At 39.6% G+C, this 16,157-nt stretch overlaps 1 protein-coding gene across 1 annotated transcript in view; it reads right to left on the bottom strand.

Annotated features, from left to right (window-relative positions):
• The window catches only part of RICTOR (RPTOR independent companion of MTOR complex 2), a 78,593-nt gene extending 68,770 nt beyond the window's left edge, over positions 1-9,823 (bottom strand). The window contains exons 1-2 of the mRNA XM_066181078.1: positions 9,469-9,823; positions 9,272-9,319 (exon numbers count right to left, since the gene is read on the bottom strand). Coding sequence (XP_066037175.1) covers positions 9,272-9,319; positions 9,469-9,517 — 97 coding nt within the window. The 5' untranslated portion in view covers positions 9,518-9,823. The remainder of the gene's footprint in view (positions 1-9,271; positions 9,320-9,468) is intronic.
• Between the last annotated feature and the right edge of the window lie 6,334 nt (positions 9,824-16,157).

Below are 16,157 nucleotides of genomic sequence, written 5' to 3' on the forward strand. Positions count from 1 at the left end.
AACATCAACTACGAATCTGAATGGAGAATGTAAGTGTATTGTAATGGTTTAGAAAATGATCTTCCATTCTTCCAACCCATTTTCTTCTTTTCTGCCACCACTTCTAGACGTAGAAATAACATGATGGTCATAATTTTCAGCTGTTTTAACAAAATGCTGTGCCTTTCTGACACCTTGAAACTAATATTTGGAGAGTTGACCAGGCAAATCTGCTTTCAAAACACTCAAGAGAATTTTGATCACATATTTTTCCAACAGTATCAAACTGAAAAATGATTCTATTCTAAGACTGTTTTCTCAATCAGCATTCTGATTCTTCTCTGCATCATTTTAGTATGTTCAAGAACCTGAAAGCATAAATGTTACATGGTTCTTACCAACAAACTCAAAGCTGTCAGGAAGTAGCTACTGTCCCCAGAAATACCCTGTTACACAGGATATGTAAGAAGTCCATGTAAGAAGTCCATCGACATTAGGAAACATAGGATCACCTAGTTTGCCATCAAGACATGAAAGGCAATTTGCACAACATGGAAACACCAATGTAGTAACATACTCAAATTCAAACATTAGCACAGGGGCACAACTATAAGCTACAAGTAATGCACCAACAGCACTGACTGCAGCAGAAAACATTTAAACTGTGGTAAATGTCATTTGCTAATTTCCCCATCCTAAAATGTTATCACCAGAAGATTTCAAAACAGTGCTGGTTGATGATATTTGCGAGCTTCATTCCCTCATACCGAGGAAGAGGATATGTCCTTGTGTCACAAAGGTAATATAGTCACTTTGCTGTGACCATTCAAGACTTCTACTCTTTCTCCTGAAAAAGGACAGGAAGTGCCAGTCATATTTATAGATTTTATGAGATCTAAATACAATTCTCTGAAGACAAAAGACACCTAATCTGTTGGTCAATCTCAACTTAGAAAAACCTATCCCGCTGAAGTTACAGGCTAAGCTAAAAAATGAGCTGCAAATGCCACATTTATAGAAACAGCAAGTTTTTTTTTCTATTTCATTTTTTGTACTTCATGAAAAAAACCCAGAAGTCTACCCACGACACACACATATGGTTTGCATAAAGGAGGAGATGAACACATTCTAAATTCTCTAGATATGAGGTTGCTCAAACTGAATTCTGACTTCACTGATGCTCAGGAGGTAACAAAGGAATAAGATTACTTACAGATTTAATAATTTGTTTTTAAACAAGTAATTTCTAGGCAACAGCTGTTCTTGATAGTCCTTCATTTTCATGAAGTAATTATTTTTAAATATATGTATTTATTTATAGTCTGTGTGCACTTCAAGGAGGAAACCAATTTTCACTGCAGCTAAAAAAAGCCAAACAAAATCCCTGTGTTGTTCACCATACACCTTTACATGAAGAGATTAACGAAATTATTCTGTTATTCCTGCAATTATTGTGCATTTTTCCATAAATCAAGGCCATATTGTTTTGCTTTAAATACCTCAACTCTATGCATAAATATCTCCTACCAATCATTCTGTAGTCTCAAATCAACAGAGGTAGTTCATGTCACAATGAACACTTATGCAAATAGGGCACAGAGATGTACTTACTTCATTTCAGCCAAACAGCTGATAACTTACAGGAGCCATTTCAAAGACAGCAAGTATCGGTCATATTTACCATTTTGCCAACCTTTTCCCTTGGACTTAAATCGTTATTGAAAGTATCATTTATAAACACCATGATGGTTCTCTAACCATTTTCCCAACTGAAATAGAATTAAAAATTTTCATTTTGCATCTCAGACACTAAGCACATTTCTAGTAAACAAGCAAACAAATAAATAATTAAATAAACTACAAGCTGCATTTCTGAAATGTTGAAGGAGCAACCACTTAAGTGAATTTTCAGAGGTACCAAACCCATGATAGGAAATAGCAGTTTAATTAAAATTACCTTAGAGAAGTATAGCGAAGAACAAAACCAGTAAATTTAGAAAAAAAACCTCCCCTTTTAGGAGAACATTCATAAAGGCTATCACTCAGGTTAATTTTTTAATGAGCAACATTGATTCAAAGGCTTTTGCTGTTCAGGTAGAATTTAGGTGAAGAGATATCCTCATTATATTTATTTACCCAAGCTTACGCAGGCCATCAGGGACAGCTAGAAAGCTTTCAAGTACGTGCTAGTAAAATTCAGCCACATAACTAAAAAATGTAAGTGTAAGGTTTTTTTTTTTTTTGTTCTTTGAGATTGGGTTTTGTGTTTGATTTTTCTTTTACTACTTTTTCTCAGTTACGCATCTTTACTAGTGTTCCTCCTTTACATCAGATGCAAAGACTTGATGAATACACTTTTCACTAACCATGTTCTGAAATTTTCCTTCCAAAATTTTCCACCATCACATCAGATGACAGGCAAATGAAAAAAGGTAATTTCTGCAACATATACAAATATACCAACATTACAGACTCTTAAACTAGATACATTTTATTGTGACAGTTACAAGTGCTCCAGTTAAAAATTTGACAAATACCAGCCAGCACTAGTGTAGCAATGTTATGTCACCTACACTTCTGTATCAGAACTATTCACAGGAGCACTGCTCAGTGTACAAATTCACCTGCGCTACTGTACAAGCATCTGCCTGCCTGCATGCAGGTAAAACACTTCCAAAGAAAAGCAAATTTCTTACTTTATCTGATCTGTTGTGTAGTTATCTAAGCCTCAAGACACATGCTCTCATCTTAGTTGCAAGAAGGTAGTTAGCATTAAAAGTAGATTACTTGTGCCATTTACTGATTTTAAAAAGAAATCTCAGAATGAGTTTCTATTAGTATAAAAGTTAAGAAAAACTTACCTGATTTTTTCAGTACATTTCCTCAAATCAGTAATAATTTCAACATCAATTCTTAAGCTCTTAAGTATTGCTCTTTTCTGCAGTGTCTCAGTTTGTACAGATATTAGGAGTAGGAAAACTGCAATTTTAACTATGACTATTTCACTTCTTCCCACTTTAAAGACAAATGACTGCACCTGATGTTAAATGTCTCTTCTATGTTATTAGGGTAAAACTCCTGAGATTGCTAAGTAACTACTAAAGTACAAATGAAGGTCATAAGCTTGGGCAAGCAATGCCTTTCTTTAAGGACAGAACATGGCTGACACAGCTTCCTTGTTTACTGTATTTATGATGAGAGGTGTGTTCCTTTACACAGCATCTACACTGGATAGGCTTTAACAGAAGAAAATGCTTAAACTAAGCATTGCCCTAATCCCTAAGTGGGATGCTAGGAAGCAACAAAAAAAGCCTGAATAAGGTTTATGACAACGACTCAAACATATCTAGAAGGCAGCAGGAGATTTTGATACTTAACACTTGGGGAGGAAGGAAGCATGTTGAAGAAAGTCACGAAAACACAGCATTGCTTAAACATCTAAGGCGTTTGCATCGGTATACTGATACCAATCCAAATCATAGAATAACCTCTTGTAATAGAAAGTACAAGATCTTAGAACAGTCATTTTATTTTCTGACCACAGCAGCAAGAACAAAGAACCCACACACAAACACAAACTTAGAGGTGCTGTACACAAAAACTTTAAAGACAGATATGAGTGCAGATCTTCAAAGACATGGTAGTACCCAATTCCAAGAGAAATCTTAACAATAGATAAGCAAGCCATATGATTTTAAAGTGGTTTTTTGCTAAAATTTCTCCTCCATTAAAAATATTGTTCCTGTTTTGAAGAAAAGGAAAGTGGAAATATTTTAAGCACACACCATCTTAGTAGTTCTCAGAAGTCTTAAGATTATAAAAGCAGTGCTTAGGAAGTAAAGCCAAAGGTACAAAAGTGCTATTATTCTAACTGGGACAATGCACCATACAATTCCAAAACAACGGTGAACTAAAGCACAAGTGCAAGAACAAGTGCAGACAGGAGAGTTAAGTATAGGAATTAATTCTGATGTGCATGTATTCAGCACTTTAACTCTCTTACTTTTAAAAGCTATCAAAAGCTTATAGATTGCCAAAATAGTTAGCAGGCCACCATCACTGATCACTTTCTCTTTGCTCCCCCTATACTAAAAAAACCCTTCAACATACAAAAATAATGCAGCATAACATTTGTTCTTCAGCACAGTGAGCAGCCACTCCAACAGTTTTTGCCCTATTGTTGCATACTTAGTGCCTCAGGAGACTGAATAAAAAAATTGTTACTAATTACCTTCTTTCGACTGTTACAGTTTCCGTTACAGATTCACAAACAAGGGAGCAAAAAACAAGCATCGCTCTGTGTGACCTGCTCAAGCACAACATCCTGCTATAGCTAGCCATGAAAATGATGGCACACAGCAAAGAGAGGGTGAAAAGCGTCCACATATTTTGATTATTTGGCTATTTCAAAAACACTGTTTCTGTGGTGTGGTGGAGCCCCACTTCTTCACATTTTCAAGCCAGGCTAGATTTCCCACCAGTACACAAAGAACCACCTAAAGGTTTTCTTTAACAGACTTGCCTAAGAGTGGAAGAATTGCCTCTGAGCCATCAAAAAGTATGCACCAGCTGCCATCTCTGCTGTAGTTTCCCTACTGCCACACTGCAAGCAATCCAAAAGGGTTTTTTCCTCCTTCCCCCACTACTCAAGCTTTCAGTATTGGATGTGTGCTGTCTACACTGATGAAGAAAACTGGAAACAGTATGGTCATCAAATCTCATGCTGATTTTGGAAACAAAATTCATCCAGCCTTCTTTAACTATCCCACAAATAACCCTTAAAAATGCCCGACATTTCTGTGGGCTGTAAACTGCAAATAGCATCCCGAGATGTTTGCCCTGCATGCAATGCATTATGATTTACCATGTGGGAACATGGAGTCAAATACTACACGGTTTAAAATTATGCAAGCACAGTGAGAAAAGTAGCACCACTTAGGCCTCATGAAGTTAAATGGAACTCCCTTATGTTTTATTACTACCTACATTGCAGGAGGAAATGAAGGCAAAAAAGGAAAAAGAGTATTTTCTTGGATAACACTAGTCAATTTTGTGATATCAGTCTCAGGGAGAAAAAACAAACCAGTTTTCTCAGCTGCTGCTTTGTTCGTGTATGTCCTGTGTTAGTCAGAAGACTCAACATCTACAAAATAGAGAGAATTGGCTGTACAAGAAAAGTTGATAAACCAAAGTAGACTCTTGTAATGTATGTTTTTGAATAATAAATGAAAGTACTAACACTTGGGATAGGTACATTTCAGTTGCTTAAAGAGTACAGTATCAGCAACTGAAGACTGTTACCTTCAAAAGGAGGAAATGGACACATACAGACACTAAGAGCACTCTACTCAGCTCCAGCAAGCAGTTGGCACCCCTGCATTGGGAAGCAAACAAGCTCTGAAAAGTTCCTAATAGCCAGTGCAACCTACAAGTTACAGGATTCCAATAGGGTTCCCTTGAAGGAAGATAAGGCTGACTAGAGATAATGAACCATGAAACTGTTCTCAACTAGCCAAGTTCCAAACTACTTAGGCCTTCAAGACCCAAGGACAACAGCCAAAATTCCAACAAAGGAAGAGGTGCTGGTCACCCACCAGCATAAGGTGATTCAGTTACAGAGGTGAGCAAAGAATCACAGAATGGCTTGGGTTGAGGAGGCCCTTTCAAGGTCACCTAGTCCAACCTCCCTGCAAAAACTCAGGAGCAAATGAAGTGTGGATTACACACGCCTTTAATAGTGCCCAGAGCTCCGGGAGGTATATATACTTGAAAGTCCCTAAAAAAGTCAGAAACAAAGAAAAGGTGCACAACATTTGTATTATGGTTATACATACAACCACGGCCAAAGTCACTGGAAAAAATCCTACCAAATGCAGTAATCTGGTTGCTACCTCCAATAGTCATTTCAGGCCTTAGGAAGCTATGAGCTTGATTTCAGTAGTCTAATTAAACCAATCTCTCTCATCCCACTGCTAATTCCTTCCAGATGACTGCAGTGGGAGTTGTACTGGTGGTGAGTCTGTCCTCCTTTTCCTTTTCTATTCTGAGCAGGTAATATAACACAGGGCCAAAGCATGAGTGCTCTAAATCCCAATTATTAATTGCAATTTTCTAATCTACAGAATACATGACATATGATCTTAAGTAGACAAAAGCAATGAGTCTACCCTGTCTCTGTATCATTTTTGCTTACTATACCAACATTATACACAAAAATGTTTATCCTGGGGAAAATTTTACCAGAGTTGACCAGTCTTTCAGCAAAGTGCATTTCTTAAAAAAGATTTATCTGAATTCCCTTAGAAGATGAGCAGGGCAGAGAAACAAAACAAATACAAAAATCTCAAAACAAGCAAACAAACAAACACACATTAAAGAAAAGCAAACCAATCAAAAAAAAAAAACCCACAACAAACAAAAAACATACAAAAACCCCCAAAGAACCAACCCCTCACTAAAAAAATAACCAGGAAAAGCTAACCACATACTTTGCACTACCATCTTTAAGCAGGCTAATAAGTGTAAACAGAAAGCTCACACATACCTACACAAACACATTAAATTCAGCCATCATACAAAATGGCTTTCATAAACATAATGCATTATTTTTAAAAAGCAAAGCACAAAGGAGCTCCAAAAAGTAAACCTAGTATAGCAACCATGGTAAAAATTTGTAAAAAGCTTGGTGTCTTCTGGGAAAATATGAACAACCCTGTAACTACAGGACCAGAGAAAAGAGCAAACCAAACACATACAGAGAAATGTAGATCACTCCACAAGCACCAAGGCACTCCTCAAGCCTTACTGCTCAAAAAGCCAGGAAGAAGTAGAACCCAGAGCAGCACAAACTGGAGTGCTCTCCCCACATCTATTATCTGTCTTGAAATTCTTAATAACAGCACTGGCCTCTTGCATGGAAAGTGTAGTCACTACACAGTCCACAGGTAGTGACGAGTAAAGGTCTAACCTGTATGCTAAGTCATGCCATTACTAACAGGAACCTATTCAAAATAAGTCAGTGCCAACACAATTCCTTGTGTTTGTAACAAAGAGGCCCCTGTAACTAAAAGCATATGGCTGAGGCTCTGTTTATGGTGATTCTCTACTTTGCCCAAATCAGATATTTCACATTAATCAACACAAAGTTCAATTGTACCGGGAAACAAAAAACATTAGAACATTCTTTTCAGCTAATGCAAACGTGAGTCCTGTGGAAAACTATGTGATCTGCACAACACAATGAATCAAAACATTGTGCTATTAGTACCAAATTAGGGTGACAAAATATTTAAAATAATTGCTTACATAACTATTATAACAGCTGGAAAAGCTACTCCTTGTGTTCATCGTGGAAATCAAGTTATCATCTAGCTCAGTTAATGTCTTGTTGAGACTTTCAAGCTTCCTACTTTTGTTTCCTCTTTAAAATGCAGTTAATATCTACCACAGATACACGATGCTATACAGTTACTGATCAGTCAGCTGTAGTTTTTCTAAGAAAAAAACCAAAACCGTTGTTTTTGACATCTAAATTTAAAGCAGCTTCTTATTTGATTTACCCAATGATTTTTTTTAGTTAACAGAGAATATATGGCCACAGTGCAAAATACCCTTTTTCATTTTTAAGAAATGAAAATGCATACTGAAAATGCATACTAAAAATATGATTTGCATCTTACTTAAGAGCCTCTTTTACAACATAATACACGTGTAATAGCTGTACTGCTACTAGTACAGGTCTCTAGGAATCAGCAGGCAGCTGAAAACACCTGATGGCAAAAATCAATATGAGAATGATAGTCACCTATCGAATTCTGATTACAAGACTTCAAACAGATCACATCTCGAAATTACCCCTCCAGCATTTAAATTTTCTGTATTGTTCGTTCATCTCAAAGCATTTCAGTATGCTATTAAAAAAAAAAAAATTAAACCCATTCATTAAAATCCTAATTCTGCAGATTTCACGAACAGGTAACATTGCTTACTGTAATAACTCTGTCATGTGCTTAAACTGTTAAGACCTTTGTTCCACATTTTGCTGATGAAAGTTTCACTTGTTTTAATTTTTAAAGAGAGCATTTCTCTCAAGCAATCATGTCCATTGGGAGATAGAATGAGAAGAGTCTACTTCTTTAAACTGAGGAAAACCCAGCAGTTTTCCTGGTTATTAAAACATACTTGCAAATATGATACATATACACAGAGATAACTTGCAGGCCACGATTAAACTGCTTAATAAAATAATTCCAAACACAGCTTACTTTGTGGGAAAAGAGAATTAGAGAAAGTATGATGCAGTGTCAACAATTCCAAGATGAAAACACTACTTCTACTGCTGGTATTTTTACTTCCTTTCCATTTCACAGGCCACTTCTATCTCATTGATTCTGTCATTTCCCTGCCTACTTCCCCATAAAATGGATCTATTCAGCATTATAGACGTCCTGGATCTCCTGAAACAGAACAGTTACACACCAGCGCCAACTTCATTCCCCACCCAGACCAGAATCCTCTGTCCCACGAAACACCATTGCTTCTAGAGCAGTAACATTATAGTTTGCTTTTTGAATTTTACCCGACTCTTTGAAAGGACCTAACCCTTACCTCAGTACTCAGCAGGGCAAGATCTCATTTTGAACCCTACACAAGTGGGTAGGGAACGAGTACCTGTTTGTCTGAGACAAAACTTAGCGTGTAGCAGGTATCAGCGTTGCTTCCTTCTTCTTAACCAGCCCCCCAACCCCCGCCCCCCACCACAGACACATACACATCTGAGAGCAGGTGAGGATGTTTGGAGCAATTTAACAAGCAAAAGGAAGATGAGTGGCTGCTGGTCTTGGAGCAAGAGGCTTAGGGCCAGCGGGGTGGCCAACCGGCCTAGGGCAGGCAAGAATACAGGAAGAAGCGATGGAGACAGGAACAGTGGCCGCTGCCGAGGTGCTGCTCGGAGGCGCACGGCACGATCGGCCGGAGGGTCGGGCACTGTGAACGACCCTGTCTGCAAGCAACAGGGGCTCCGAGAGCAGCCCCAGCGGCGGCCGAGCAGCCTCAGCACGCACGCCGGGGCAGAAGGGAGCCCCGCGGCCCCGGAGCGGCCCGGACACGGTCCCGGCGCGGACCCACCGCACCCGCGGAGCGGCTCCCGCCCGCGGGCGGCTCCGCTCAGCCCCCGGCGGCGGCCCCGGCCCCGCACCCGCCCCACAGCACCACCAGGCCGCTCCGCTCCGCCGCGCCCCCCGCCCGCCTCGGGCGCAACGAGGCTCGGGCGGCCCCCCCGCCCCGCCCGTACCTCGGCTGAGATCGAGGGACACGTTCTCCTCGCCGCTGTCGTTCCGACCTGCGGGGACAGGGGGAGAGAAGCGCGTTAGACGGGCGGGGAGGAAGAAGCCGGAGACAGGGAGGAGAAAGGGAGGAAAGGAGGGGGGGCGCCGACGGGCACCGCGGCGGGGCGAGCGCCGGCGGGGCGGCCCGCGGGACGCTCCTCACCTCGGATGCGGAGGTGCCTCAGCGAGCGGGCGCGGAGCGTCGCCGCCATGTTTGCGGCCCCGCAGCCACAACACCGGAAACCTCGCCCGCTCTCGCGAGGGGAGGCGCGCGGAGCCGCCGACGCGAAGGGCGCTCCCCCCCGGCGCCTACTCCCCCCTCACGGCCAGCGCGGGAGCGGCCTGGCAACAGAGGTTACGCTTCGCACCCCCGCCCCCCCCTTTTTTTTTTGTTGGTTGGTTATGTTTTTGTTTTAGTTGTATTTTTGTTTGTTTCTCTGTTTTTTTCGGGGTTTGCCCGCCCGGTTTTTCGGCCTTGTGATGAGGTGGTAATTCACGTGGGTGCGGCGTGACCGTGGGCTTTGTACGCCGGATGTTTTCTGCTTTTTAAAGCGTGAAGTAATTAAAAACAGGAAAAAAGAGATAGCTTTTCGTCGATTGTTTGGTTTGTGCGCAGCGGGCCTCTCTGTAGGCTCAAATGCTGATCTACTTCTTATTGCTTTTAGATTTGCAAACTTACTTAAATTCATATTAAACAAACACAAAAAACAAACAAAACAAAACAACCCCCACCCAATGTGGTAAATGCTAAAGAAGTCCCATTACAATAAATCATCCACTGACATACTGGCTCCTCTTTAGGGAGAAGTTTAAGTTTTCTGATAGCCCCCCACATCAGGCCCTGGTGCTTCAGACAGCTAGAGACAAGGCAAAATCTTGCGCTCTGACATCCCAAATTCTCTCGACCAAATCCAGCAAAGAATTATAAATTGATGTCTCAAAGTAGCAAGCCATATAAAAATACCTTTGCAAGCTCAGATAACTCTTTTCCTGATTTCTAGTCAAGAATTTTCCATTCTGAATTTTCCCTCTTCTCTTGAGGTCTTTCAAATCAGATTCGGCATTACTTACAAAACTTTGGTGTTTTTAAGTATTCATGAACATTAAGTTTCATCTAAAATTTTTAACATTTACTGGTGTACTTCTAAAACATCAGTACTAATTTAGAAAAGTAAAATAACTATTTGGTAAGACAGAGTGGAAAAACTTTTTGGCCTATCAGTTAATGCCAGACATAGAAGAATCTTGCTACATCAAATATACTTAAAATATGATTTTCAAAAACTTCTGCATCACGATTTTTGCTTGCTAAATATGAGGCTATTGTTTTGGAGGAACCAAAGATTCTGAAAATTAAAAGCTCTAAACAATAAAATCTCATCTGTGCATAACACAGGAACAGGTCGAACTTCCTTGAGCAGTTTCATCAAAATCCCTCAGGGCTGTCGTTTAGGATTTCATGTCCAGGGAACCCTTGACCTCCTGAAAATGCCAAATTATTGCTGCTGGTGGTAGTAATGCTGCATCCTATTTACTACAAATTCTGCTGTTGTCTAATTATTTTTACATAACTTTGAGTTACCACTGAACATTGGCCCAGTCTGGACTGGATTTAAATTTGTAATCTCTATGTAAAGTGCTTTGGACACTCATGGTATATGCTGCTGCCCGTCAGCACTTGCTTCTTCCCCAAGAGATACAAAGTCTGAGAGACGTGAGGTATTTCAAGAGAACCCAAACATTGTATTTCAACAAGAAAGAATAAGAAAGGAGTAATGTTTTAATCCCAGATTTTGCAGATTTTTTTCCTGCAGACACCCTTTAATAATCAAAATATTACATTTATCTTGAGGGGCTTCAGTTTCCTGTGTCTTTTTCACCCTAATTATATTTGGATTCTGCAGGCAAAATTGAGGCTGCCTCTGATAATGACACATAAAAGAATGTCATAATGGCAGTTATAAGTGCTAATCCACAAGGCTGTGTTAAAAGAAATTTGAGGTATAATTAATATTTGCCACAACTGGAAAAAAAATAAAAAGGAAATTAAACATTAGATTTTAAATTTTTCATTATGGTGAAATGGAAAAGAGTGAGCATGCATTAACTGTAACTACCATTTAGATCCCCTCAAAACAAACAAACAACCAAACAATCAATAAAACCAATACCCCATACATTGGGCTGCAAGGAGAGTCAGGGCCTTAAAATGCTGTGGTCATCACTGGCATGAGAAGTTGTCACCCTAGGAGAGTAGAGGATATTTTTGGATTTGTTTTTGGAGCTTTTCCTATATTCTAGTTTTCACTTAACTGTGGGGAAAGAATCAGAAAATTTATTTTAAAAATCTTAAAGGTTCCTTACCTGTCAATTTTTAACACACTTTTATCAACCATTATTGCTCTTGAGTATGTAGAAGAGGAGCAATATGAGGAGGAAAAAAACCCTCTTTCTCCCACTTAGAAGGGGAAAATTAATACCAAAGGGGAAAATTAATACCAAAAAGAAAATTAACTTCTGCACTTGGCTTGTGTGTTACAGATTACAGCTGATCCAGTGTATAGCAGCCTCTTCCATTTTTTTTTTGTCTTTCAGTGTCTAAAACATAATACATCAAATCACTATAAATCCAATCCAAAAAATATATGTATTATATTAGTGGCCAAATGGGGAATGCTTCAATTTAATTCTTCCTTTATAATTTTATGTGAAAGTATGTAGTTTAGTTTTGTATGTAGTTTAGTAAATCTCCAAAAGGAGACACAGGGACACACTGTGAAAGCAGGCTTTTCTGTAAGCTGCTGGTGTATTTCGTTTCCCAATTGCAAAGCATGACATATGAGACCATACCAATCCTCTAGTGTCACCTGGAGGTTTGCAGGAGCAGGTTGGTTGTGAAAACAGGGTAAAACATTTCTACGTGTTCAACGACTGGAAAGGGACTTCTAATATTTGAGTCACATTTCTGTGCATGCATGCAAAGGACTCAAAAAGAAACTGCTTTGTTCCTTCCTTTTCCAATCACAAAATTGTTGCTTTTGCCCCCTCATGTGTGGGGCAGCCTTTTTACACACTGAACAGGGATATGCCATATGCTGTAGAAGATACTACCGTCGAAATTATAGATCTTCAAGAATTAAAATTCAAAATAAAGACCCAAAAAAAAGAAAAGCTTTTCAGTTGTTTGGAGTCAAATGAAGAAAGCTAGTGGCAGAGCCTTTACTGTCTTGAATCATTTAAACCCCGTAGAAATGAATATGGATGTGCAGTGTACACCAGCTGCAGGCTGTCCATCATATAAATGTAGGAGAAGAAAAAACATAAACTTGAATCAAGCTATGCAGACAAGATGTTAACTTACTGAATTCAACTGAGCTACTGTGATTTGTAGCTCAAGACCATTTTATCTTATGCAAATGTACTAGTAATATGTAATTTGCAATATCATAAAATTGGCTATAAATAAACAATAAATACTGAATGACAATCGGACAAACAGGAAGAGGAGAAAAATCTAGTGAATGGGATCAGAAGGTTAAAACAATAATCCCTTCTTTGCTATTTCTATACTGTTAGCAGGATTTTTTGTAGTCACTGTTTCTTTAGTCTTATTCTTGATATGAAGCCCATCAAACTCCATAGAACATGAGCCCTGTTCTCTGCAGTTAAGAAATACTGTCAATGGAGATATAAAAAGGAAAGGTATAAAGAAACCATCACTGAATGGAGTATCTCAGAAGTTTATCAGATATTGGTTTGTCCATATAATATTACAAAAATCATTGGACCTGATTTTTCTTATGTAAATATATCTATATATCATCTGTAAAAATGCCTGTCTAAGTAGCAGCTCAGAATCAGGTCAAGAAAGACACTGAGGTACTTGAATGAGTCCAGAGAAGAGCAGTGGAGCTAGGGAAGGGTCTGGAGTCCTGTGAGGTGCAGCTGAGGGAGCTGGGGTTGTTGGGCTGGAGAGAAGGCGGCTTGGGAGAGACCTTATCACTCTCTACAGCTGCCTGACAGGGGTTGTATCTAGTGAGGTGGGGGTCAGTCTCTTATCCCAAGCAATAAGACAAGAGAAAAAGGCCTCAAGTTTCAGCAGGGGAGACTTAGACTGGATAATAGGAAAGGTTTCTTCACTGAAATGTTGGTCAAGCGTTGGAACAAGCTGCCCAAAGAAGTGGTGGAATCACCATTCCTGGAGGTATTTAAGAGCTGTACAGACATGGTGTTTAGGGACACGCTGTACTGGTGGACTTGACAGTGCTGGGTTAACAGTTGGACTCAATGATCTTAGATGTCTTTTCCAACCTGAACAATTCTGTGAATCTAAGAATGGGTCCTGGTAGATTTTTGCTTAGGAGGTTCCACTGTTTCAGTCAAATCAAATTCAGCTCATCAGCACGTTTTTAGCAGCTGGACAAATGTATAGTATCAAATTAAATTATTTTCAGCTCTGTACAACCAGTGGTCGTTCTGAAGCAACACACAGGTCCTGGAGAAGACCTGCACAGTGCCTGACCCCTGGACAGCCATGCACTGGAATTCTCCAACCTCCCTGTGCTTCACGGTTGGCATAAAGTGGTACAAGCCTGAATGTCACGTCTCCACCCAGATACAGAGCAGTGTGTGGGAAGATACAGCTGCAGCTCTGGGCTTGTGTGCCTGTTGTGCAACAGAAGGACCTGCTAGGTAAAGAGTTGTGTGTCAAGATTGAAAATGCATCCTCTTCAGAGCATGTGAGGAAGGAAACAAGGGGGAAAAGGTGACCCTATTAGCTGCAGCTCAGTCTACAAAACTCAAAGTCCTTTAATGTGCTGTTCTTGAGATTTGGTTCTGTATCCCCTTAATAGAGCAACAAGCAGAAACAGAAGGGTCCTTCTTCCAGAATATAAATTCATCTGACTCCCAGGAACAGTCTTTTTGCTTTGGGTGCTACCAGAGAATCTGAGAAGAATTCAATGTGGCCAGAGCCTGGTTGAAAACCTAGCAGAATCTGGAATATTGGGAAGGACAGAGGTGTTGCTAGAGGACATGAAATGAAGGACACGCATGCACTCAGTAGTCAGGGCAAAAAAGAGAGTGTTTATTTTTCTACTTTGATTTATATAGGTTCTGGACAATGACCAGGGATTGGAGGATAAGGTTGCCACTTCTCCACCCCCACTGGTCAAACGAGAAGTCTATCACTTGTTCCTCCTCCAGAGAGAAATGGTGAACAAAGACAACAGTTTCTGAAACATCACTTTTGTTTATATGACAATCTGTGAGAAACTCCACTACAAAAATGCAAACATCAGAAGGCTGAAAAAGATCAGGGCGACATAGAGGTCTTGAAAAGAATTGCTATATGAAAGCAGGGGTATTGCATTTTACACACATCTGCTCCCTTGGGGAATCCATCTGGCTCATGGAGTCACCTAGGGAGGGAAGCGGTGACATGATTATCCTGCAAATATGTGCTGGGGGTTCTTTGGACAGCCCTGAACTGGTCTTCAGCCAAAACTGTCTGATTTAGGCAATGTGACAGCAAAGGCCATCAAGGTCCAGTGCCCAGGGATGTTCCGTGACAGAGTTTTAAATGACTAGTATGGATGCAGCTATGGGTTTCATCTGGTTGTAAGCAAGGTGTGGGTTGCCAAGCTGCCCAGACTGGCATAGTGCAGAGAGTATGCCAAGCAAGGAAGACCTTAGTGTGTAAGTACTGGGTTTAAGTGGATGCTGAATATTTTTTTGCTGAACTTTTGATCCATATATTAGATTTTTTGATTTGATCATTTTGGTCACATGTTCACCAAACGACTTGGAGAAAAATAAATAGGCAATTTGCAGTTGCTTCTACTGGGCTTGCTTTTTTTGGCGTGTGAATGCTCTTCTAGCTTATATACTATATTTCTAATATATTCCTGTGCTAACCTTTTCAAATACAATTAACTGGGTGTACTTCTAAATATATTGTTTTGGAAAATGAGTTCTATAGGCACTATTTTAAGTATCACTAATGTAGTTGTCAAAGGTAATGTGGTTTGCTATAAACAACCCCCCAATACCTAACAAATTTTTTAGCTCAGTAAGGTTCTTTTTTTTTCCCCTAAAATTGCTCTGATTTTGGAAACCATCATAAGTTAATTCACAAAGATAGTATCCTTAAATAAAGAAAGAAGTAAAAGGTAATAATAAAAATCAGAATTGATTGCAGTTTTTTGTAGCGCTAATATTTCTTCAGTACCCCATAATGGAAGAAATTATAAAAATGAACATAAATTGCATATCAGAAAATTAAGCAAGAGCAGCAGTAAGTATTGTACTAAAGCAATAACAATCAGTGGCAAAATAACAGAATGTCAAGTGCTGCAACAAGTCTTCCTGATTAACTGGGCAGGTTGCTAACTAGATTGTTAATTAGTACAGCCTTACACTTAGGCACCTGTTCATGTGAGATTTTCCCCAGCATTCCACGTTGTATAATCCTATTGAAGCTGTGAAAAGCAGCAGGTGTTTAGTTTGTGTATGGTTGTCATAATAATTACACCTGAGGAAAAAACTTTAACAAAACACAGATGCTGTTTCTGTCCAAGTAAACTCTGGTAATAGTGCTGAAGTTCCATGTAGGGATAATTTATTGTCTAGTGATACAAATGTATATGGTAGCAGAAACTATTTTTTGTGACTCATAGTCTTTTTTAAAAATCTGAAGAAGCCCATTAATATCTTCTTTGAGCACTGATTGACAAACGCTGGCTAACATTTTAACAGCAATGCTGTTATACATCATGGTATCCATACAGAAATATTTGGATATTGGAGATTCTCAGCAGCCAGTGACTGCCATTAGAACATGCTTCAGTCTCT

Source organism: Chamaea fasciata, unplaced genomic scaffold, assembly GCF_029207755.1.
Source record: "Chamaea fasciata isolate MVZ Bird 193981 ecotype frontalis unplaced genomic scaffold, bChaFas1.0.hap1 SCAF_4, whole genome shotgun sequence".
NCBI lineage: Eukaryota > Metazoa > Chordata > Aves > Passeriformes > Sylviidae > Chamaea > Chamaea fasciata.